General features: G+C 39.1%; 1 protein-coding gene across 5 annotated transcripts in view; it reads left to right on the top strand.

Annotated features, from left to right (window-relative positions):
* Window positions 1–26993, top strand: part of LAMA2 (laminin subunit alpha 2) — a 511376-nt gene that overhangs the window by 475300 nt on the left and 9083 nt on the right. For 4 of the 5 annotated variants that reach the window (XM_053664792.1, XM_053664790.1, XM_053664791.1 and 1 more), the window contains 8 exons: window positions 1730–1741; window positions 4515–4635; window positions 7051–7227; window positions 10581–10729; window positions 17184–17360; window positions 17585–17753; window positions 25102–25214; window positions 25528–25717. In XM_053664792.1, coding sequence (XP_053520767.1) covers window positions 1730–1741; window positions 4515–4635; window positions 7051–7227; window positions 10581–10729; window positions 17184–17360; window positions 17585–17753; window positions 25102–25214; window positions 25528–25717 — 1108 coding nt within the window. The remainder of the gene's footprint in view (window positions 1–1729; window positions 1742–4514; window positions 4636–7050; window positions 7228–10580; window positions 10730–17183; window positions 17361–17584; window positions 17754–25101; window positions 25215–25527; window positions 25718–26993) is intronic. The other variant, XM_053664793.1, reaches the window with a different exon arrangement.

Genomic DNA, 26993 nt, shown 5'->3' with positions numbered 1-26993 from the left:
TTAGTGTTCTGAAAATTAGTCAGTGTTCCAGGATGCTGTGAGGAGAACCTATTTTATTACTGAGCATCAGCATGATAATGGGTGTTGGACTTTGCCATATGCCTAATGTTAAAGCTATATTAGTTATCCTCATGCCATGCCAACATTTTGTTTAATTTCACATTTTTTTAGATTGTGGGATAGGAAGATGTGTTGATCTCATAGTTTAGTTAGTTCAAAAATTAAACACGAGTAACCAAAAAATGTTAGAAAGTATTTCACATAGTATTTAATTATCTGCTTGTTATAAAAACATAAGAAATAAAAGTTATAGAGTAGTTGGTGCTTAATAAATATTAATTGAATTTAGTTAAAATGGGGTGAATTGGTATAGTTAAACCATTTACTACAGATACAGACTAATATGTTTTTAACTTTTGTATTGCTTTGTTTAGTTAGTTTTTAATGGTTAAAAAAGTCCTGTTTACCTGTTACTACTCTAAAAAGACATGTTACCTTTGGAATAATCTAAGAATAACTGAAATGTATGGTGGTAAATTACCCTCATATTGTCCAAATGGGCACTGGAACTTCAGTCTCTTTTTATGATACCTGGCATGCAGACTTCTCCCCATATCTAAACTCGTAGACCAGACAACTGCCTAATTACCAGTCTTTCAAGGGTATTATTACTCGATAAGCTGTGTGGTGCAAATTAGCTGGTCCTGCATTTGTCTACATTATAAGGTTTTTGTGTCAGAAATATAGATTTAAAGTGCCTCATCAGAAAAATGATTGCAGATCAAATGTATTTGAGCAGTGGCATAGTTACCAATCATTCAACAAGCGTTTTTTAAGCATCCACTCAGGCAACAAGGTAAATACTAGGGATCCAGCAGTTGTTCAGATCTAAGATTTACTTTGCAAGATCATAAATTCTAGATAAGTAAATTAAATATATGTAGTCAGAGTAAGGCTATCTAAACATAGCTTCATTTATTCTAGTAAAGCCTTGCTTTAAAGTACCATGAAGTGATTTTTAAGAATTATCTGCGAAGGTGTATATGTGAGCTTTATTGAGATGAGTAGGCAATCGTTCCCAGACTACATAACTAATGAGTCTCTATTACTGAAATGTTTTTACTTTCACAATATGGCAGTTCATAAATATAATATTTCCATAGCATGGCACATTATTTCAGAACAATCTTTAGACATACATTTGTGACTAATCAAGGAGTCATGCATTCATAGTTAGGTGTTATTTTGCCCACAGACAGAATCTTAATATATTAAAATTAAAGGGTGTGGCAAACATATATTATTATTTACATATGTTAATAATTTCAAATTATTAACATATTAACAACAATTAACATATTACATATGTTAATTATTTACATATGTTAAGTTCAAGTTTTGAAGAGACAATATTTTCGTATTACTCATAAATACTACAGCATAGCAAGATTATGCATTTTTCTATTCATAAGACTGAGTACTTTGAAAACTCATATTCCAAAATACAAATTTTCCAAAAGAATAGTGTGAGAAGTGGCCCTATTTAGATTCTAATTACACTGTGGTCAAGGGCGTAAATCTGTTTTCTGTTCTGATGATTTTCAAATTCCTTTCCTTTAACAATCCCTGTGAGATGCTTTTCAAAAAGATTTATGATTGAAGTTTATTTTACTAAATGAAAATGCAATTATAAATAAATTGTGTGTTTTTTCTCTTTCCCTTGACCTAGTATGAAAGCAAGGTAAAATTTAAATTTATGCATGCTGCCTTCAAGTGCATGGGTTGGGTAAATGTGTCTTCTTAGATAAAGTGGCAGTGCAGAGTCAGAGCAACAGCTATGCAGCTTTATTCATAGGACATTTCATGAGCAAGCAATGCATCCTGAGATAGTTCTCATGCTGCCCTTTGCTCGCAAAGATGCTGTTGCTTACCCATCATCAACTGGGCTGCAAGTGGACTTGTTTCACCTGCCAAAATGAGGAATTTGCGCTGCTTATTTGTTCCACCGCCCACGCACAGCGCCCCCTGGTGCCCACACTCAGCAGCACACACGCGAAGGGCTGCTGGTCAGGTTTATGGACAGAAACTGGTTATTAAGAAGAGAACAAACCGTTCTCCTGGATTGACCCCGAGATTCTAGTCTCTGTAGTACCATGCTGTCTGCTGAGCAATCAGCCCGTGCTTCCATATGCTTACCACTGCCTTGTTGCTTTTTGCAAGCCTGCAAATCTGCAAACGTTTACGTGGCCCTTACACCTCTTAGCAAAGCTGCTTATTTATTGCAGTGTTTATTTAGAATTAGCCCTGGAGCCAGATAAAAAGAATCTCTGGAAATACTGTTTACTACAAGTGTTGCATTAATTGTGAAAAGGAGCTTCTCAGGAGTATTTTAATTCTTATTTGCAGAGAGGTGTTAGCATGAAAGCTGTGAGCAGCAGACCCTTAGACCCCTGTCAGTGGCCCACCCGACCCCAGGGATGTGCAGGATTGGCTCACGCTGGCTAAAACAGTCTGGCGTTTTGGTATTTCAGAGCCAAACTGTGCCATTTTTCTAAAAAGGAGATCATGAAGATGAACTGATCCAAGAAATGTTTTAAGAAAAAACTAGACTTTTAATACCAGAAACTAGAATATGTAGAAATGAAAGTATAAAAATAAACAACCTGCGTTGTTTCATCATGATACAGTAGTGAAACCAGCCCAGCTGTTTGCTGAGAAGGTTAAAAGGCCAAGGCTGGTGTTCAATGGAAATACATACTAATAAAACTCTGGAATGACACTATGTAGCCTTGTCATTTCATCTTTGAGGCACACAAACAGAGGCCTGTGGTTTACCATGAGGAGTCTGATCACCATATGCAATCATTTATCCCCTGTGATTTTCATAACATTGAGCTTGCTAAATAAATCATCATGGTATTTTGAAATGGTTCCTGTATTTCCATGAAACAATGAACTATATAACTTTTAGGAGTGATTTTCTTATTGATAAGACCTCTGAAAAACTGTGATAAATCAGTCTTCCTCTGAAAGGGAAACAAGGAAACAAATGAACATTGCAAAAGAAATCCACACCTTTCCTCCCCTTCTACAGTAAGAATACAAGCAAGATCCTCACCCTCCATCTGGGCATTTTCTACAAAGTAACCAACAGAACAAGAGGAGAAGACCTTAAAAACAAGGGGAAATGATCAAAGGAAATAAAGCAGTTCCAGAGAAAGTAAAAAAAGAAAAATAAAACAGAACAAATACCTGGCATGATATCAGTCACCTGATACACCCTTGCCAGGGTCTGACTTGCTCCCCACCTGCTTTTCCTCATGCCCGTGTCCTTTTTATTAAGACAAAAAAGGAATCCTGGCATCACTGAACGATGTGCAGGGAATTAATTATTATCCTATTAATTATAATATTTTGGTATTGATCAGACAGCTTTTACAGATGAAAAAGGGTTTTTTTTCCTATTACTATAGATCTGCACTATTCCATATGGTAGCCACTAACCACAGTGGCTTTTTAACTTTAAAATAAATAAAATGAAACAATGATAATTAGTTTCTCCTTCACATAAGCCACGTTTCAAGTGCTGATAGCGATGTGTGTCTAGTAACTACTGATGAACACTGCAGAACAGAGTGGTACGTCCATCATCTCAGAATGTTTGATTGGACAGCACTGCTATAGACTAAGTACAGAAGTTTCATTGCTATTGACACACTGCTAGCTTATGTTTATTGAACACTTACCCGTTTTTAAGAACAAGTAAGCTAAGAGTAAACATTCAGGTGTCATCTGGGTATAGAATCCATTTTCAACTTTATTGGAAAAATTTAAGCATGTTTTGTGCTTTCGTTACTTTATTTTCTTATTACTCCAATATAGAATAAGAATTTGGGGGGTCAATCTGTACATGCAATTTTAAAGTATTGTTTTTAAGACTATGTAATCCAAAAGAATGTTTCTTAGGCTTTTAGTTAAAAAGTTTTAAAGAGAAATATAATATTATCTTATTCTTTAGCTACAACTCCTGTCCACCAAAAAAAAAAGTCAAATGACAGACAGAAATATTTTATTTTTAAAATAAATGTTTCCACATTTTTCTTCCTAAATTTCAAGCAATGATTTATTTAACATTTTGGGGATGTGGTTTAATTAACTGTTCACTCTGAGGAAAGAAGAAATACAGTTCCTTATGCATATGAAGAATGAAAGAAGTCAGTTGATTCCTGTACCTTGTAGTATTTAAATGCAGTGGGTAAGATAATTTTTTAAAGGACAGGAAGACTAATTCGCTAAAGACTTCTTCTCAGGATGGTGTTAACATCCACTTGACCCAAGCAGTAGAAAAATGGAAGGAGCATAGTTTGCTGGGGACGCGTGCGCATGCGTGCACAGTGGGAGAGATGATGCCTGCCTGTCAGTCAGTCTATGTGGCTTGTGTCCAGTAGTCACAGACACTACACTGCCCTTGACCTACTAATGTTGTTTTTGTTTTCCATGTAACTTTTCAACAGGCCAGAAGTAAATTTGAAGAAATACTCTGGCTGCCTCAAAGATATCGAAATCTCAAGAACACCGTATAATATACTCAGTAGCCCTGACTATGTCGGCGTTACCAAAGGATGTTCGCTGGAGGTTGGTTTGTATATCTCGGCTTCCCGAATACATTCGCATCAGATTTCACCTGCTTAGTTTGGGTGCTCTTACACAGACCGGTTCCTTATTAATGTGTTTCAAATTCCTACTGACCCTGGTCTAGGCTATATGTGAATGATAAAGCAAGATTGAAGCACTTCTGTAAATCCCTGTGATCTACTGAACTTAGGAAATGGTATCATGAAGACCCAAAAGTGTGAGCCAATTTCCCACATGTGTAGTACTTTAAAGATTGTACTTTTAATATTCATCTCTTTTATGGTTCTCTCTGCCTTTCCAACACTGCTTTTCCCTTTTCTTCATATTTGTCACCTCTTTTAGACTTATCTTATCTTTATAAATTATATATAACTTTTCTGGAATGTGTTAGTTTACACAAATAGGTACCAATAACTTACACCCTAATCATTAGTGCATAGCATCTTGTCTACAGCTTAGAAGTCAAACCTCTTTGTCTTTGAAAGTGGCAGAGACTGGAAACCATATGCAAAGTCTTATCTTTGACATGCCTGCAAAGCCCCTTGATACCACCTACCTTCAGTGTCTTTCCTTTGTTGCCAAAGCAATGCAGCAGCACCCTGATTCCACTTTACAATTCTGCCCTGATTTGTCAGTAGGGGCTAACCCATAGGAGAGAGAAACATGGTCCCAGCTCTGCTCTCTTAAACTATCTATAAGCAAGAAGCCAATAGTCATTAGCAAATATTAGTAAGAATTTTATGGGAATTCCAAAAGTGATGAGTTTGTTTACAAGAAAAAATGTTAAGTATATCAATCTTATAAAAATTTCAATTGCCTTAATATGATACAACTATTCACTCAAACTTCCTCTAATTAAAATTATTTTAAAGCATTTTGATGGGAAATGAAGAGAGAACAGGGAAAAAGAACAAGTGGATCCACCACTGAGCCATCACGTTTAACGACTGGAATAGAACTTTCAGGGTCTTCATTGTGCACAGGGATGGGCTCCAATTTTGGATTAGCCATGGACAGCCACCCTGAGAAGCCTGGGAATAAGGGAAAAGGAAATGCATACAGGATTGGATCTCTAAGAATCCATTCTAGGCTCTTAAAGAAAGTTTTATGGGGAGTTTTAATCTTCCAAAGGCTAACGCTCATTCACATGCAAAATATATACATGTGATGATGGAAGACTGTTCAGAAAATGAATGCCTTGTATGTGTGGAAATGATGATTCTGTAAAGGCATTTTCCCATAACCAGGAATTATTTTGCAACTATAATATGAGATACAAACTTGATGTGGATAAATATTGAAAGGTCTGCACAGTAGTTTTATCTGAACTACCCAAAACTTTATGATTTGAAAATTGGAATGGAAAACAGATTATATATTTTACAATACTTATGTCACTTAACTGGGACAAATACCCTGCATTAAAGGATCCTTACTTTTACTCCAGCAAAAGCCAGGACTTTTGCAATGAGCATTTTAAGCACTCTAAATTGCCAATTACATGGACTGGCTTAAATAAGTCCTAGCATATTCATAAATATAATGTCCTGCTACCTTTAAAGATGATGACCAGGTCTGTGTTTACTGACAGAAAGTTATCTTCCACATATGCAATGAAAAAAAGTTACAAATGAACGTGTCTATCATGATTCAGTTTAAATATGGAGAGGAGGAGAGAGGAAGTGGCCAGTTGTGAAAGATGAATGAATACATGAGTGAATGAATGAATGAATGAATGATGAAAAACTATATTCTCCCACACAGCTTTGGGATTTTTACCTTGTCTCCTTCATACTGTGTTGCTGTCTAAAATGTTAATGTTTTAATTTTATAATCAGCAAGGTCAATGATACTACTTTAATTTGAGAAGAAAACTGTACTATGAAATGTTTGGTTTCTTTATTCTGAAGATTTATATTTTATCTAATTTTTAAAATTCTTCTAGGATGTATTGATACATTTTATAGCAATTAACCTCTTTACCTGGGGTTCATCACTGAGGAGGAACACAGAGCAAGGACATGGTCATGGTCAGCTATAAAATATAAACAAATAGTTGATGCATGATATTCATGAGGTTAATTGTTTTAAAGGGAAATTTAGCAAATAAATTTAAACCAAAAGAAAATTTACCTAGCCATAATAACCTTCTATATTTTAATTCAAAAGTTCTAGATAGAAGCAGAGGCCAGAATTTTTATTTTAACCGAAACTGCCCAGAAAATTTAAGTTAGAGCTGGGAATGGTACTTCTTTGGTTGCTCTTAAGCTCTGCACGTGACCATGGATTTCTAGGCTTTCAAAAACTATCAGGTATTTCATCATGTTGAGTCCAGTGAGGAGAGTAGTGAGATGGAGAAATTAATTTAAATTTGCCTTGTTAATGTTTTCTTGTCTTCTCTCCTTTTTGCTACAGAATGTTTACACAGTTAGCTTCCCCAAGCCTGGTTTTGTGGAGCTGGCCCCTGTACCAATTGATGTGGGGACAGAAATCAACCTGTCCTTCAGCACTAAAAACGAGTCTGGGATCATTCTCTTGGGAAGTGGAGGGACACCAGCGCCACCTCGGAGAAAACGAAGGCAAACTGGACAGGTATTCTCATGCCTCGTTAGTAATGCATTTTACCTGATGTGCATACAAAACAGTCCATTTATAAAGAGCTCAGTGAGGCATTGAGGGCTTATAAATTGCTCTTGTATTTTTAGATTTGCATTCTTTATTTCCATTATCATCTTCTTAGGACAACTATCTCCACTAAGACTTTCCTGTTGGTCAATTCCAGGTGCATTCACACTTGTAGTATTTGTAGCTGTGTTTTATATGGGTTTATCATATGTATACATAAAGAGAAAAAAATGAAAATATATTTAAACTATATTAATGTCTTGTCTCTAAGTCCAGTTCCTTATCAGATCCATAGACATCTACCTAGGGTCCCTTCGATTTAAATTTCTTCCAGTATCAGTTCCCCAGTGTCCTTAGCTGACATGATGCCTTCTGTTGGAACCTCACCTGCTCCACCCTCTTCGGATGCAGAAAAGGCAGAGAATGACCTGAGGTAGGAGAGGCAAACAGAGCACAGCTAATCCAGGCCTGGACACAGTCCATGCTCAGTCTCCCTCATGACATAACACGGTGTCTGCTCATGAGGCTGTAAGCTTCAATTTTCATACACCCTGTTGTACGAGTCTGTTAAAAGCTACCTCTTCGTTGCCCAAATCTATGCACCATAAATCCTTACTCTCTTGATATTCCTTCACTGCCTTTAATCATATTTCTTTAAATGGCAATTATTGTCCCCACTGTGTAGTACAGTGAAGTCATCATCGTTCACGCATGTGCATTACAGTCCATTGTCCTTGGCTGCCAGGTTACCCTGATGTCATATAAACCATTCTCATCATATTAATAATGACTGAACTTTTTCCAGACAGACCTCATATATGCATTCTTATTTTATATATGTAGGTGTTTCTATTATATATATCCCCATTATATATATATATATATATATATATATATATATATATAGTCATTCCCAAGAATATTATTCAGCCATAATAAGGATGAGATTTTTGTCATTTACAACTACATGGATGGACCTTAAGGGTGTTATGCTAAGAAATAAGTAAGAAAGAAAGACAAATATATTATCTCACTTATATGCTGAATCTAAGAAAAATCACCATAAAAGCTCATAGATACATGAACAGATTGGCGTTTGCCAGAGGCAGGGGCGGAGGGCAGGTGAAGTGGGTGGAGGGGGTTCTGAGGTACGAGCTCCCAGATGTGAAACAAATGAGTCATGGGGATTGTCCTCTACTGCATGGCAAGTGTAGTCAGCAACACTGTGTTGCATGTTTGAAAGTTGGTAAGAGAGTAGATCTTAAAAGTTCTCATCACACACAGAGAGAAATTCTGTAACTCGGTATGGTAATGAATGTTAACTAGACATGCTGTGGTCATCATTTCACAGGAATAGAGAAATATGAAATCATTATCTTGTGTGCCTTAAACAAGTACAGTGTTGTATGTCAACTACACCTCCATTAAAGACAAAGAAAAGGAAGAGAGAGATGCTCTCTCCTGGGCACCTGTATTCTCCCAGGGTCGGTACCCAGGAGAGGCCCTGTGAGAGCCCAGTGAGAAGGTGGCCACCCGCCAGCCGGGAAGAGGGTTCTCACTACCACCTGACCACGCTGGCACCACAGTCTCTGACTTCCAGACTCTAGAACTATGAAAAAATAGATTTCTATTGTTTAAGCCAAATAATAAAAATACCAATTTTTAAAAAGCAAGGAAATAAAAGTCACGTTACTGGTTACCTCTAACCACTAACTCAGAGAAACTCAGAGGAGATTTAAAAGTATTGCTTTTTAATCTAAATGGTAGATTTCCAGGTATTCACTGAATTGTAAATTGTGCTGTATGTACCTAACATTATGAGAAATCTATCCAGTGGTCATAATAAAAATAGTTTTCTAAGAATAAGAGAAGAAAAAAGGGTTATTCTATCTCATTCCTTACTGCACATAAGCACTGAATATATAAAAATATAAATGTACTCAAATTCTTTATCTTTTAATCCTGAATACTAAAATTCTTTTCTCACTATTCCAAATCATCAACTAGTTATAACAAGAGAACCAGATCAAACATTCTGAAATACATTTCCACTGAAGGATATTTGTCACATAGTTAAGCACCAACTTATTGGCTCCAGTTTCTCCTCATCAGTGCTAAATAAATGAACTTGAATCACCAGCTTTCAGGATAATCCTTAAAATGGAACATCATCCTATTAAAACAATTAAAATGAGACAATATATAAAGTACTATAGTAGAAAGTAAATCAAAAATTACATGTTAATGTTTCAACATTTTAATGATAGTGTACATTTAGCTATTAAAATCTCATAATAAATTCTATCTGAAAGAGGAATCAATGTTAAATAGTTCATGTCTATCACAGAATCAATGCTGGTTACATTGACATATTTTATTTTTTCTAAGCGAACAGTTTTGATGCCCATAGGGTTCTTTGTGACTATATTCTGCTAACGGTTTGAGACACCAAACAGTCAATCGGCTAAGAAGGTTTTAATTGAGTGAGTAGTTTGCAGTGGCCCCTTTGATGGATGGTGAGTACTGACCCCATCCTCTGGACATTTTATGTTGGACACACAGCTATAGAGACAATTTAGTCAATCAGTGGAGACAAGATGTTTGATTGAACGATTGCCACCAGCACAGGTGACTCATGGAGGCCCAAGTGATCATTGTGTAGCAAGTGCCCCGTGCTGCACGAGAAAGGGTGCACGTATGGAAAGAGCCCTGGGGACGAGGACTGCATTCAGGCTCCGTGGGGTTCCTAATCTGATCTCAAAGCCATGCTGGTTGCTATAGTAACAGTAGCAGGAAGAAAGCAGGCATGTTTGTGGATGAAAAAATTGTCTTCCTTCTTTCTGAATGAGGGAGACAAGTTACATATTGGTGATAGCAATCTATTCCACCAGCTCAGAGAACAAATCGAAGTCGAAGCATTCAAAATGCCATGAGGTTGGGAGTCAGACCTGATTTCCAGAAGCTGGCTGTCCACTTGTGAATATAAGGAAGAGGGATTTTTGTTAACACCCTTTGATTCCCGGTGGGTTTTGTGAGATAGAGACCCAATGCAAACATAGCTGTCACCTTCAGCATCGCCAATCTCCTTTGGAGAGACTGCTATATTATTACACCCACTTTCCACATCAACTAACAGGCAAAAATGGCAAATGATTAAAACACTATTTCCGGCTGCTTTAAATACTGTGTTTCAGAAAATATTGAATCTTCACTTCAGTAAGATTTCCTAGCAGACGAAGGTGTGGTTCTGTCAGAGAACTCTAATGCTAAGTCATGGATAAGATTCCTCTTTAATCCTGAATGACCGTTTGCTATTCCAGGCCTATTATGCGATATTCCTGAACAAGGGCCGTCTGGAAGTACATCTCTCCACAGGCACGCGAACAATGAGGAAAATTGTCATCAAACCAGAGCCAAGTGTGTTTCACGACGGGAGAGAGCATTCTGTTCACGTGGAGAGAACTAGAGGGTAACAATAGCCCTAGAGAACCTCCCGTGGTAACTAACATGAACTCCTCTGCAGCATTAGTCTCTGGCTGGGCCTCTGTGTGTATGGACCTGTGATGCATTGCCGAACTATCGAGTAGCTTAATTCCTTCTTTACATTTTGCACTTCAGAAACCTCATTTACCCTGGCCCTTAGGAGTTCTACTCTTAACATTTTTATTCTGTGTCATTCCCCTCTCCACCTTGGGAAAAAGCAAATGTATCTTCTGAAGCTACAGATAAGAAAATCCTCCCTCTGCACCTCTCCAATGTTCTCTTCTCAAATAAGGTATGCACACAGTGAAACACACAGAATAGCTCAGCTGGAGCCAGCAGCCTTTGGCAGCTGCTATTTCATTCAGGTTCCAAAGCAGTTATGGCAGCTGCTTAGAAACCTGCCACAGATACAGAACGTGCAGCAGCTGCAGGGCCTACTGAGCAGTGTTATGTGCATGCCTCACCCCTGGCCCCCTCCAGGGTGTGTGGGGTCCCTGCACATGAAGTGTGGCTTCATGAGGGAGTGGAGTTGAGGCACGGAAGGGAAAGGCTGCTGTCCCTCCATCATTGCATGGAGGCAGACCCGCAACAGCACTTGCTTCCCAGGCCTGAGTCAGGGAACTGGGCAGAACAGTGCTGTAAGCTGGCCTCTCATTTCTTCAGAAAGCTTCATAATCACTTTATTGGGAAAGTCATCTGTATTTGTCATCCAAATGTTGTATGGCAACTCACAGTGGTGATTTGTTTAGTAGGAAAGTTAGAGGAGAAGAATGCAGAAGCTCAGAGACATGAGACTTTCAAACGAGCAGTCCACTGGTTTTTCATTCTTGTGAGGATGAAAACATAGAAAAGAACTGGAAACCAAATCTGATGAAACCTCAGAAAACAGAGAACAGTTTTAGGTACAGCAACAGTATGCATTAGTAGCAATAGTAGTTCATTAACAGCAACAGTATGCATAGGTAGCAATAGTTCAAGAAAGAAGACACTATTCTATAATCAAAGAGCTATATTTTCTAATTATCTTCTTCTGTAGATAACAGCTTCAGTAAGTATTCAGAATTCCTTCTCTTCTAAGTAAATGATAAAGCATTCCTAGGCTCACTTTTTCATTATTATATAGAGCCTCAGGTTGTGAGCTGAATTGATACTAGGCATATTTGCAGAGTGTCTCCTGACTGAGATGTTTAGGAACCATGATTAAGACAAATGAGGGATCAATATTTGGACAAAGTAAGAACTTCTACTAATCTAATAGCCAGATATTGCAGTCATGGTCTCTAAGGAGAAATGCAAACTGAATTTTCTCATTTGGGGATGCTCTAAAGTATTGACTTGACATAGCTTCTACACCAGACATTCCCAAGTGCATTACAATGTTGTGCTAAGGTGTCCTTTTAACAGGTGTTTCTTCAAAAAGGGCATTTGATTATGCCAACTTCACAGCTGTTGGCCATCAATTCAACCTTTATTTGATTAAGCTCAGTGTATAGTACATCACTGAAAACTGATCATTCAGTTAATTGGATATATAAACAAACAGTTTTGTCATTTGCTGTTAATTAAAGGATAATGTATTGGGCATATTAGTGCAGTCACTGAACTCTTTGGCATAGCAAGAACACATTTGCTGTCATAATGTCTCACTCAGCACTCTAAGGTCAAAAACGATCATCACGTATCCTTTAAGCAAGTGCTTAACTGATTAACTGGAGATTGCTAACAACCCTAAGAACTTCACCTAGAAACATTCTTAATGCTTCATAACTATTCTATGGCATGCTCTGTGTCAAAGAGTAGACAAAAATTATGTGCTTTAATTATTTAATGTATGTGAGATATGTATTAATATCTCTTCTTCATGGATGAGGAATTATTGACTAACTTGCTCAAAATCACATACCTAGTAAATAATACGGCCAAGGATTAAACCCATGTATGTATATATGACATTAACACTTCCATCTGTACTGGCCGACTATTTACTCTTACCCTGTTTTTGTGACCTCAAAGATTTATACTGCTTTATGTTGATTATGATATTTTTATTACTTTGGAAATATTTGCTTTCTCCCAACACTTTTCAGACCATAAATGTCAATTTTCATTTCTTTTTCTAAAACCCTGGATAAGATGGTAATTTTAATACCCTATCACAAAATTATTAAATTTTTACCAAATTAAGAGGCAATATTTTTAAAATATATTGTGTTGATTATGCTATTACAGTTATCCCATTTTCCCTCTTTCATTCCCCTCTGCCTTACACACACCCTCCTACCCTCATTCCCCCACCTTAGTTCATGTCCATCGGTCATACATATAAGTTCTTTGTCCTTTACATTTCCTATACTATTCCTAACCTCCCCCTGTCTATTTTCTACCTACCATTTATGCTACTTATTCCCTGGACATTTTTTCCCCATTTCCCCCTTTCCCTCCCCGATGATATTCCTCCATGTGATCTCCATTTCTGTGATTCTGTTCCTGTTCCAGTTGTTCGCTTAGTTAATTTTTGGTTTGGGATTTTTTTTTAAGTTCAGTTGTTGCTAATTGTGAGTTTGTTGTCATTTTACTGTTTATATTTTAGATCATCTTCTTTTTCTTAGATAAGTACCTTTAACATTTCATAAAATAGGGGCTTGGAGATGATGAATTCTTTTAACTTGACTTTATCTGGGAAGTACTTTATCTGCCCTTTCATCCTAAATGATAGCTTTGCCAGAGAGAGTAATCTTGGATGTAGATTCTTGCCTTTCATGACTTCAAATACTTCTTTCCAGCCCCTTTTTCCCTGCACGGTTTCCCTTGAGAAATCAGCTGATAGTCTTACAGGAACTCCTTTGTAGGTAACTGTCTCCTTTTCTCTTGCCACTTTTAAGATTATCTCATCTTTAATCTTGGGTAATGTAATTATGATGTGCCTTGGTGTGTGCTTCCTTGAGACCAACTTCTTTGGGACTCTCTGAGCTTCCTGGACTTCCTGGAAGTCTATTTCTTTTACCACATTGGGAAAGTTGTCCTTCATTATGTTTTCAAATAAGTTTCCTCTCCTTCTGGCACCCTATGATTTGGATGTTGGAACATTAAAGTTGTCCCAGAGGTTCATAAGCCTCTCCTCATTTTTTCCAAATGCTTCTTTCTCCATTTTGTTCTGGTTGAATGTTTATTTCTTCCTTCTGGCCCAAACTGTTGATTTGAATCTCAGTTTCCTTCCTGTCACTATTGGTTCCCTGTACATTTTTCTTTATTTCATTTTTCATAGCCTTCACTTTTTTTTTCTATTTTGCAACAATACTCAATTAATTCTGTGAGCATCCTGATTACCAGTGTTTTGAACTGTGCATCTGATAGGCTGACTTTCTCTTTGTCAATTAGTTGTATTTTTTCTGGAGTTTTGATCTGTTCTTTCATTTGGGCCACTTATTTTTTTTAACCTCTGCACACCTGTCACGTAGTAAGGGGTGGAGCCCTAGGTATTTGCCAAGGAGGGGCAACTCACCATCACTTTGTTTTGGTGCTGTATGTGGGGGAGGGGTCCGAGAAGAAACAATGGTGCTTGTTCAGCTCTCTGCGGGCTTTCAGTCACTTCAGCCTCTACCCACAAGAAAATTGGGCCCTTCTGGTGCTGATTCCCAGATGGTTGGGTTTGTGTATGTTCTAGGATCCTGTGGGTCTCTCCAATGACCTCTCCTGTGAAGCCAGGAGTTTCTCCTGCTGCCACAACCCCCACAGGTTTTTTCAGTCAGAGATTTTGAGGTTTTATTTCCCCCACCCCCAAGCTGGAACTCTGGGTTGTATGGTCCAACTTGCTCCCCAGTTGTTCCTCCTGGTTTATCCATATGCAAATGTGGGACCACCCACTCTGCCAACCACTGCCATAAGAAATAATCTTTTCAAGATTGTGCATGGCCTCTTTTCTCCCTCTCTACCCTTCTTTACCCCTCCTCCCTCATTCTCCCCCATTTTTTATCCTTTAGTCTGCAAGAATCTCACTTTAGTCACTCTGGTATCTAATTCCATGGTATTCCAGTGACCCTACTTCTATAGCACCTTTGCCCTCTGATCCTTCTCTTGGAGTCTACAGGAATGGCCAGTGGTTTTACGTCACAAAAACATTAAACCCTGAGAGACTGGAGTAGCTGCTTAGGCTCTTCTGTGGGAACATTTTTAATACAGGTATAGAATTAAGCTGAAGACCAAAAAGTTGGATAAAATATATCACAAGTACTTTGGGTTTCCCAGAATGAGATCATGATTTGGACAGAACAGCCCAGATATTTCTATCTTACCATTCAAACTATGTTTAATGATAAAAAAAAGTTTCAAAAATTTTTTTCATGTGATTACAAATGTTAGGGTACTTCTCTTAATATCTTCTTTCACATTTAAAATCCAATTGGTGGTGGTTTGAAAAAAATCTTAGACCGATAACCAAACAAACAAGAAATAGAAACTCCAAGAATCAACCATTGAGGCTATAAGAAAATACAGCTTAACTATTATAATACAAATAGTAATGTATTTTTATTACAGTATTTTTTATACTATAGGCCCTCAATAAAGAATTGTTGAAGAGATAACTTGAAAAACAGAAAACATACCAGAATCATATAATGGATATGTTGATTATGTCCCTCTTCACTAAAGAACTAAATAAATGATCTATAACTGATGCTCCTAGAATGTAAATTATAAGCAGGATTTAGCTATAATCTTCTAGCAATTTTCTTATTAAGTAATACAGCTTCAGTCCAATTCCTTAATGTTTTCTACTGTCTGAACTATGTATTTTTATCTGCGTGTTACAAATGAATGAATTGAGACTGAGCAAGGTTAAATAACTGGCCCAAGTTCACACAGTCAGTGAGTTTCCACACTAGTACTTAATTTCAGTCTGTTCCTTTTGAAAGCTCATGTTCATTCTACCTCTCTACCCTGTGATCTAGTAAGAAAGGACCACTACTATGGTCCTTGGGGCAGAATCAGACTAGAGAGTCTATGTCAGAAAGAGAAGAGCCTCTGGCTCTTTAAAAATTCTAACCAAGAGCAAAGATTTGCTCTCAATGGACCATCTTTAATAGTAGCTTACACCCCTCATGAAAACCCTTATGAACTATGCTATATCATTCTAGTAAGAGGATGCTTTTAGCAAGAGAACAAAAGGTATTGCTGGAAGGAGGGGGTAGGACTACTAAGTGAGTCACACCCAGAAGTGAGTGGTTTTCTAAGTCTCATAAAACCACCAGTGTTCTTAGCATTGAGGTGAAAGTTCCTGAATTTTGCCAACATGCTCTTCCAGAGTCTGGTTAAAAAAAAAAAAAAGAGGTATGTCATTTCCCCTTATTTTTTCTTTGAAACTAAATTCAACCTACCTCCTCTCTATTCCCTGAAGCATGACATTTTTGAGCCACATCATAATCCATTTTTTGTTCCATTCTGTTACGTTTGAATTGTTCCAAAGTTACCAATTTCTCAGTGCTATTTCAGAGCATCTTTGTCCTGGTTTATTGTTTCTAGTTCTACATGTGGGTTTTATTCCTGATAAAATCAGGTAAGTTGGCATTTTAGGGCTGTTTTCCACTTAGGTACTTTGGTTTTCTCCCCAGATATGAAGTAAGTTTTCAGCAATCCGTTTACAATGCTAGGACCAGTGACTAACACTGATGACTAATAGCCCCATGCCAACTGGTACTGAAGAATAAAACCTCCTTTAGAACAAAAGAGAAAATGCCTTTGGTCATTTTCATCATCAGAACCCTTTGTTTGCTTCTGCTTCTCTGCCCCACAATTTAAGGATTGTGAATAAGTAGCATGAGGTTCTCAATTAGTGGTGTGTGAGTTATCTCTCCTAAGAAAATTAGGGAAATTAGTGGACAGCCACTGAGGAAAATCATTGCAAGGAACAATTAGCTTGATGTTCTTGCCTGCCTATTCTATTCAAAAGCCAGTAGCTACATTCTTTACAAAATGTCCTGTGTCTGCTGTCAATTCCTGCAATTGAAGCTCTCACGAGTACACTTTGTCCCCTAGCAAGAAGATAATAGCACAAACCAAGAAATAGCCAAATGAAAAGTGACCCCATGCTGTGCTAAACTCACTGAGCCTTATCCGATTAGACGTTGCTACACAGTACAGAAGCTTCACTCTACAGGCTCATGTATTGGGCTGTAGACCTTGATTGTGAATGCCACCAGAGGCTAATGTTGCAGCTACACCATCGCCTCCCTTACGTAAACTCTCAGGGGGAGTTAACGAGGGAGGCAAGAAACATGATACTGAGAAACAGTACGATTTGTTTAGTATAGAATACCTAATCATCAAATTTGGACTTAAAACGCTACGGGAGGAAGGGGTGAGGGCGGAATGAAAGAGTTTGATTTCAGATTGTATTGGATGTTAAGTGTTTTTATACTTGTTTATTTTCAATGTTTTATCAGCATCTTTACTGTTCAAGTTGATGAAGAAAGAAGGCATATGCAAAACCTGACAATAGAACAGGTGATTGAAGTGAAAAAGCTTTTTGTTGGCGGTGCACCACCTGAGTTTCAACCTTCCCCACTCAGAAACATTCCTCCTTTTGAAGGCTGTGTATGGAACCTTGTCATTAACTCCGTGTGAGTGAGTCTCCTTGCTACTTTTTTTTAGATGAGAATCTCTGTTGCATCCACACTGCCCAAAGCCATGGGGCAAAGCAAAGATCTTGTGAAGAGCTTCAGATTTTAGAAAATCTCACTCACGGCCATTAAAAAGGGGCAGAGGGTTGATTTCACTGTAAGGAAGTGAGACAATGAAAATTCAGAAAAACAAGAAATATTTAATTTTAATCATGTTCCATTAGCCCCATGGACTTTGCACGGCCTGTATCCTTCAAAAATGCAGACATTGGTCGGTGTGCCCATCAGAAACCCAGTGAGGATGGAGATGGAGAAGTTCCAGCTGAAATAGTCACCCAGCCGAAGCCGGTTCCCACCCCTGCCATCCCAGCACCCACCCCAGGTCTGGCACATGTAAGTGTTTATAGCCCACTGCTTTCTACTTTCTAGTCATGTAAAGAAGGAAGGTTATCCGGGTACTTACTATTCTCTCCTGCTAGAATTAGAGGATGGGTAACCTGCGTATGAAAACTATTCTCCTTACGTATTCCTTGGCTTACTTTTATTTGTATATCTGTCCTCCTTTAATATCCCTATCTATAAAATGGCACGTGTTTTCAGATGAAAGTTCAGAAACATTTTCAGGATCAAGAATCAAATGCACCTATAATACCACCAAACAGAGGCAACCCTATTTACATTTTCTATAGTAGATCTCAGTTTGGTATTCTGCTTTTAAAAACTGGTAATGCATAATTAAAACTATTTCTAAACCTCACATAAATATGATTATGTATGTATTTATGTGTGTGTGTGTGTGTGTGCATACAAAGACACAAACTATTTCAGAGTATGGGAGGTAGTGTATCCTCACGAGAGCAGGGGCTCTGGAGTCAGGCTGCCTGAGTTCAAATCCCAGTACTCTAACCTACTCTCCATATGAATTGGGGAAATCAACTTAGCCAGTCTATTCCTCGGTTTCCTCATCTGTGCAATGAGGATATTAGCAACACATCAAAGAGTTACTAGGATTTAAAAGGGTAATGTTTCTTAAATGCCTAGTATATACTAAGCACTTAATAAATGACACAATTACTATATAGTAATGATCATAAAGATGGCTTTTAAGTGTTTACTATGTGCCAGCCATGACCTAAATAATTTCCATTCAGTAGTATATATAATTTTCATAACAACTCTGTGGAATACATATAATTCCATGTTTAGCTGTATGGGTAAGAACTAGCTAGGCCCTCAGTAACTTGCCCACTGTCGCAGCCAGCAAATGGTGAGATAAGCATTTTAATCCAGTGGGTCCGACCCTAGAGTCTCACTCCATATCACCACCACACACTGTCTTCACAATTCATTTTACTTCCTCTGACTGTGGACCACTTAGAGAGTGTTCTCACTTTTTCACTATTAGAAACTCTATTCCGTTGTACACGGTACAACAAACTCTGTCATTGTTTCTGATTATGTATTTTTTAAAAACAGATCCCTAGGCAGTGAATTATGAGGCCGAATGATGACTATGCCTAAGCCTCCTGAAGCGTATATGTGAACTGCTTTTTCTAGAGGCTGTATTACTTTACACCCTCACTGTTGGCGGATCGGACAGCATGGATTGCTCCCCGCCCTTTCATAACCCACGCATCACATTTATAATGCTTCCCAGTTGATGGGTTGCATTATGTTGACTGCAGATTTTGCAAACCCTTGAATATTTTATTCTCTTCCTTAGTTTCTGTGCTGGAATTGGTAGTCCTGTGCAGAAGTGTGCTCCTGGTCCCTAGAAATACTGATTAAATGAGAAGCCAAATACTCACCTTTCAGGAAGGCCAGTCATTTACCCCCAGCATCATTTTAGCCTCTGTAAAATGCAGATGGTGCACCTACCTTGCCAACCGCCTGGGGTTACTGGGGGAATTAAATGAGATGTTCTACATGGATGTCCTTTGATAATATATAAGCAAACAAAACTGAATGAGACTCATAAGTACAGAGAGCAGATTGATGGTTGCCAGAGCAGAGAAGGTTTGGGGAACTGGGTGAAGATGGTAAAGAGATGGAGAAGTACAGATTGGTAGTTACAGAACAACCACAGGGTTGTAAAGGACAGCGTGGGGAATACAGTCACTAATATTGTAGGGACTGTGGATGCTGCCAGGTAGGTACTGGGAGTATCAGGGGAACACTTTGTAAAGTGTGATTGTCTGACCCCTACGCTGTACACCTGAAACCAGTACAAAATAATGTTAAATGTAAACTGTAATTGAAAAATAAAAAATTTTAAATGTTAAAGGTTTGACCATTCATCTACAACAAATATTTATTAAGAGCAATTATTAAATTAAGAGCAACTTATTAAATGCAAAGGTGAGTAAAATACCATCTTACTACCCAGAGTGAGGAAAAGAGAGAGACAGAGAGGAGAGACAGAGAGAGGCTAAAAGACAGAAATTTGAAAAAGAGATATTAACATAAACCACACAGTACGCAAATATGTGTGAAGGTCAGTCAAGCTTAGGGCTAAGTGTGAGCTGCAAACAGAGCCCACTAGCTTTCAAGATTGAAAGGGGACACCATTAAACTCCAAGCAAACAAAACGGCTGGTGGTGCCTACGAGTGTGAAATAAGGTTTATCAAATGCAAATTTTAATATATCACCACACTGTTCTTAAAATATTTCCATTGAAACAATATAAAATAATGACATACTTATGACATATGTAAATAAGGAAAACATTTTCAAGTCAGAATTTAGATTTAAGAATTTATTGAAGAGCCCTGGCTGGTATGGCTCAGTGAGTTGAGCCCTGGCCTGCAAACCAAAGGGTCACCGGTTCAATTCCTAGTCAGGGCACATGCCTGGGTTGCAGACCTTGTTCCCCGTTGGGGGCTCACCAGAGGCAACCGCACATGGATGTTTCCTTCTCTTTCATTCTTGCTTCCCTCTCTCTAAAGATAAATAAATAAAATGTTATATTTAAAAAAGAGAATCTATTTAAGATTTAAGACTTGCAAGGTAACTCCTGAGGTGGGAACTGCCTGTGTATGAGTCCCCTGCCTGGAGCGCCGTCCACGGAGCACCTCCTCGGTCTCCGTTCTTTCATTTCCTTTTCACCATTGCACCCCTCCCACCGGCAACTTTCAGCAGAAGGACAGTCCCTGTGCTCTCCGACAGTTTCAGAGCATCTTGAGAGATCCCTACCCTGTGAAATGGATTATGTCAGTCCTATTATTAATACACATCAGAACATCACAGGTCAGAGAGCATTTTAAGCACATTATCTCGTGTGGCAGTATGGTAGCATCTCCTCTTCATATTGCTCTCAATCTTTAGCCCACTTAGAGATGAATAAAACATTTGCACATATTATATTTGTGGATGTTTCCCACAGAGGATGGCAAGGGGTGGGGGTAACTAGGGGCCTGGGCTTCCAGTGTCACCGAAATTTGTCAAAATGTGACCCATTCTCTGCAAGTATCTGTGGTGTGGATCATGAGTCTTTATAACCAGCACGGCCTGTGTGGTTTTGCACAGGACAAGCTGACGACATTTTTTCATACTTGAATTTTATTAGAATGTTGAACTTAGAACCTCCAGATTTAAAATGTGAGCACTAACAAGAGCAATGTAAGTAGCTATGAAGGGCACCTGTGCTGTTAAGGGTTCTTGGGAATTGGAGGGGAAAAGTGAGCAGAGAAGGAAAAAAACAGCAAAAAAACCCTATTTCTCAGGCAGCTTTAATGCTACGAATTTTAAAGCTAAGTATAGTCCAGACCGAAGGATAAATCAATTGGTTACTGATATGTGTTTAAAGAGAAAACACATTTTTTCCATACTGCAGACAATCTCTATTCAGGCTTTAGTGTGTAGATCTTACTGCAAATGCCCAATACATAACAGAAGAGCTCATGGGCAGGGAGTTAACATATTCAGTTCCTCAATAAACAGTTTGAGTGGAGATGTTATATCTCAGAACATTAAAGTCACTGCTGCAAAAAGTATCTTCCACTTAGTTTTCCTCTATAAAGAAGATCCACAAAGAAACACCCAACTTCTCAGATGTGATTTTCACCCACATTTGTTACAGAGGTTATTGACTCATGAAAAAAGAAAACGGTGCAATTTTTATGATCATCTGTCATTTGGTGCTTTCAAGAACAAAGGTGCCAGTTGTGATAAATGCAATTTAAATCTCTGCTCAGGACCAATCTAAATCCAAGGAAGGCTTACCCACCAGTCATATGCTATTTTGAAGCCAATAACTCATTTCCAAATGTCAGCCAACAACCAGCAGTTGGCAATGACCACTGCTTTGTGCTGACCTGAAATTAAATGCGTGACAGTGTGAGGATGCAAACGTTCTCTCTCTGTTGCTAATTGGCTGCAGTTTCTCCTTCCCGAACGTGGCTTTGGGAAGCCTTGCTTCCTCAGAACCCTCTCCAACCACACCACTGTGCCCCCCAACAGGGAACCGCCACATTAGACTGCCCACCCCAGTCCCTTCTGTCCACAACTTGTCACCTGCCAAGCAGAGACAGAACAAGAAGCTGGCGGATCGTGTCTCCTTTCACACGTTTTCCTCCTCTGTCCTGTAGTACTTTACACAATCCCCACAAGGTGGCAGGATTGTAACGTGTTGAGATTGATGAGGCTCTACTGAGCCGGATTTTTTTTTTTTACTATTATTGTTGTTTTAACGCATCTCAGAGATCATTGTTTTCAAAATAACACAGGTAGAGAGTATCACGTCCCTAAAGACGATGTCTCCTCTCTAGCTCACACTGGCTTGGAGCAGGAAAAAAAATTGATCTTGCAACGACCATGCTTTGAAGGGTCCTTCAAATCAGACGACCCTTCCTCCTACCCTTCTTCCTTACTTTAGTTTTCTACAGGAAACAGGGTTGAAAACATTGTTAATGACAAGATGGTTTTATGGTGGTGGAAACCACAGGGCACTGTCTGTTCCATCTCAGGAGTTCCCTTTTGAAAATGTTAGAAGGAAAAAAAGACTGTTGAGAGGCAGGCTGAGCAGCTCCACCCTCTAAGGGCCTGCAGGAGGAGGAGCAGACGGCAGGCAAACCGCTGGGAACAGGCCGCCCCTGGTTTCCGATTCACCCAAGGGAAAGTGATTCGGTGCCGGTGCCGGGCAGCACCAGCCAGGCCCATCTCCCCTCACCAAGCGGGACCAGAGAACTTGACTCCTGCGAAAAACATTACCAGGTCAGAGGCTGGAGAACTGCCTTCTCATTTAAATCTTAAAGTAGATAAACATGAACCCTCTTACCTTTACACTGGCCCTTCTCAGCTCTCTTCCGACTGCCAGTTTTATAGAGGGAGGTAATAGAAGTTTTATTAAAGCGGTATCCATATATCCATCCACTGCAAATTAATGATAGTAAACGTCAATTGGGATGTCCTTAACAAACAATGAATTTAGCATAACAGCTTGATGCTCTGAGGTTACCTAGTAGAGTGACCCATTTGTTCTCTCTCTCCGCTGTAACATTGGCCAATCTGAGAACACTGTTTCATTAGCTACTGCTTCTGTCTGCTTCTCAAGAGCTGCCTGGTGCAAAAGCAGGAGCCCTCCAAGAGGTGCTCTTCTTCCTAAGTTTCAAGTGGCTGTGTCACGTAATGCTTCCTTAAAAAATTCCTTTAAAAAACCCTTTTGTCTGGTCAAAGGTTTTTCTCAAATAATGTCAGCAGGGCCTTTTTTTAAATCCAGAGAGCGTGATCACATTGACAAAGAACCCCTTTCAGCTCGGCAAGGGACCAGTGTAGGGTGTCCGGGCCACAGTGGCCCAAACTTGGAAAGACAAAAGCTCTCCATGGTGAACCGCTGCTCCCAATACCTAATCTTCACAATTGTCACTTTGATCATTAAAAAAAACTATATTACAAATAAGAAGTTATTGTATTTATCTGTAATAACTAGATGAATGACCACAGTGGTTACAAAAATATGGAAATGCCAGGTGGGTTTCTTTTAAGCTGCACATTATTGCCCTTAATTCCTCAGTACCCATTGACCTTTTCCATTCTCAGTTGTCAGAGGTGAGGGTTTAGAGATGTTTTAGCCAGATTCCGACCCAGATGAACTCCCCACAGGTAGGATTCTTTTAGAGATCTCTGAGGAGGACTGCAGGCTGGCTGCTTGTGTTTGTCACAACGGTCCTCTGCACAGAAATATCTCAAGAGGATGAAAAAATATTTCAACTCTATTAATAGCATCATTGAAGGCTGAAAACATTAAGCTACCAAAGGCTTGCTCTTTGGGCTCCTTCTGCAGGCAGTTAATAAGAAAGGTGCCACAGGTTGATTCCAAGAGAGGCCACTCAGCTGTGTGAGTAAGTAGCACACTGCTGTTCTACCCACTGGGTTTTTGCATATCTGTGTAAATTTCAGCAGCAGCCTGCCCTTTGTTAACTGACCATCTCCCGGAAAGCCAGAAGGGAAATACTACTTCCATGAAGACCAATTTTATAGCCTTTCAAAACACTTAAAGCCTTTCACCTGCTGTGGCAGAGTGCTCCATTTGACTAAGCTCAAGAGAAAAGAGAGCCAGGCTTTTCCTCATCGAGTGAAAATTTCCTGTATGCCGATGAGTCATCTGGGAGGCACACTCTTTGGAAAGGACATTCTGCATCAAAAGCCTGCCTTGGGCTGTTTGAGAACCTATGCTGAGTCAGCGCTCACTGGGGCAGTGGCCCATCCAGAGCCGTTAAGTGCAGATCGTAAAAACAGATGTGTTGTTTAAAGTGGGCAGGTTATTTATTTTCTCGTGTACTGCATGTTCTAAAAGACTTCCTAAGAAGCTTGTGCATTGAGCTATTTTGTGAAAATAGAGATCAGAGAAAGGAATCGTGGCATGGCGCGGTAATTGCAAGAGCCTTGATCACCTATTGAGCTGAGGGTTACAGTAGCCAAATATTGTCCATCGCACCAAGAATGGCGATTACAATTTGCAGAGACCAAAGCAAAATGAAGGTGCGGGACCTCTTGTTCAAAAACGACTAAGAATTTTAAGTTAGTGACAGCAGATCCTGAGAAACCGAGTCACTGCACAGGTGCCGTGCGTGCCTCCAAAGCTGGTCCTGCACCAAGCTCTCTCCCTCATAAGCACCCTAGGAAGTTGATTTTTGAACAGTGGCAGTTGAAATGGTGTATGGTGAGTTACATTTTTTTAAAGTGCTGGGTTGCCTAGCAACTGCTTAAGGACCTGAATGGGCTGACTTGCAAGTTTAGATACACCATCTTGAAAGTCTAAATTCATGGAAACCTTCTAGTAGACCGATAATTTTCAGGAAAAAGTAATATAGTAGGAAATAGTTACAGGGAGGGCAAAAGGGAACACATTTTTCTACTCTTACAACCCAGTGCCCAGCTTGTCATTTTTTCTGTTCAATCTTCTAAAAATAAAACTCTCCATAATTGAAAGGGGAATTCCACTTTTCTCAGAAATATAAACATTTTCCTTTAGAGGATAATGAAAACATGAATAAATCAATGAATTTTTATTTGGCAATTCAAGAGTACAGTATAAGAAAACTGATTCACATTCACGGAACATTTCATAATAAGCACCTGCTATGTAGTAGATAACAGAAAGGGATAAGAGACTGTTTTTATTCTTAAGGAAGTCAAAAAGATTATGTGGGGACATTAAAACATGAGAAACGATTAGCAGCATCGCATGTTTAAAGAACAGAGTCCATAATGTCCCCTCTTTCTCTCCTTGGTGTTTTACAGGGTCCTTGTGCTGCAGAATCAGAACCAGCTCTTTTGATTGGCAGCAAGCAGTTTGGGCTCTCAAAAAACAGTCACATTGCAATTGCATTTGATGACACCAAAGTGAAAAACCGGTATGTACCATTCTGAGCTATGAGACAAGAACCAATAAATAGAAGTGCTGAGTATGTGCATTTATTCAGTCAACTGCATTTATTAATATATGAGGTTAGCATTTTAAAAATTCACTGAGTACAGTAAAGAATACAATTTTTGGTCTGAACCTGTGAAGCTCTGCTTAGGACATCAGCAGCCCTGGGAAGTCCCCGTCTCAGGAAGGGTTTAACTGTCCTGTATGGGAAATTCACCCAGGATTGAATGTTACCCTCTCTTAGAATAAGAATGCTATCATTCCTCTGTTTTACTTTGCACGTTTTTATTTCACAGCCTCACAATTGAGTTTGAAGTACGAACCGAAGCTGAATCAGGCTTGCTTTTCTACATGGCTCGGATCAATCACGCCGACTTTGCTACGGTTCAGCTGAGAAATGGATTTCCCTACTTCAGTTACGACTTAGGAAGTGGTGACACCAACACCATGATCCCCACCAAAATCAATGATGGCCAGTGGCACAAGGTAATGGCCCTCAGGAAGCTGGCAGTGTCCTGCCAGGCGGGTAGTCAGTGGCAGCCTTCGGGACTCGTCCGGTGCCAGTACTATTTTGCCAGTGCAGACTTTGACCTGGTGCTCCTGGAACGTGGCCGAGGCTAAAAATAAAGCAAGAGCTATATACAACTGCCAGCCTTGGAAATGTGATCAGTCCTGGGCAGGTTTGTATTTGACCACTCATCATGGTACCACAGGATGCCATCATTGCTGTACAGCTGTGCTTCCCAAACACCTGTCTGCAAATGTGGGCCAGGCCGTTGAAGGCATTTGCACCACCGGAAGTGGGAAACATGGAAAATGCAGCATATCAATCACAAAATTCTGCAAAATCAATTGAAAAGAATAATACTTACTGAGATAATATTTTTCTACTTTAAGATAGCAAAATGGCCTCTTTTTATGGAATTATATTTGACAAACTTTAAAGTTAGCAATACTAAAGTGGGCCTCCAGACTTCCCTCCTATCCCACCCCATCCTGGTCTATAAAAACCAACAGTCTGGGAATCTCCTGTATCATGTTTAAAGGGCCCTAGAGTATCATATCCACCGACAGTCATTTGGAACGGGTTTTAAAACATTGGCCTTACACCCAGAAGCTGGTACTGTTGTGGGCACAGAAGGCTCATTTGCCAGCTTACTCTCCACTTTGGCATGACTACAAGTAGATAATATACTGCCTGATTAAAATGAAGACTCAGAGTTTGTTTCTATACCTGTGATAGCCTGTTAAGTAAAGCTTCCCTAGGTACATCAATAAAATGTTTAATTTTTAGAGTATAATGTTATTAGATGTTGTAATTTATATGTTAACATGCTTGGATTGTTAAGTGCTCATGTAACATTTTAGATGATTAGCATATCATGCCAAAATCCAAAAAACCTAAAATATATAATAAAAATGCAAAGTCAACCAATTTGTTACCTTGGAAATAAAAAACAGAATCATCACTGTTTGTTTGGGAGCTTATGACTTGCAAATATTGAACTTTATGAAGGTGCTCTCATTAAGGTTTGTTCTCATCTTTGCAGGGGTGTCCAACCTTATGGTATCTCTAAGCCACACTGGAAGAAGAAGAGTTGTCTTGGGCCACACATTAAATACATTGGGACATGTAATCAGAAAAAAATCTTATAATGTTTTAAGTAAATTCCCACTTTTGGGTTGGGCCGCATTTATAGCCATCTTGGGCCATAGGCAGCCTGCAGGCTGTGGGTTGGACACCCTGGAATAATAAATGTGA

Source organism: Artibeus jamaicensis, unplaced genomic scaffold, assembly GCF_021234435.1.
Source record: "Artibeus jamaicensis isolate MK-2021 breed Jamaican fruit bat unplaced genomic scaffold, CSHL_Jam_final contig_387, whole genome shotgun sequence".
Classification (NCBI taxonomy): Eukaryota; Metazoa; Chordata; class Mammalia; order Chiroptera; family Phyllostomidae; genus Artibeus; species Artibeus jamaicensis.
The sequence above is the reverse complement of the archived record's forward strand: the minus strand, read 5'-3'. Positions and strand labels throughout refer to the sequence as shown.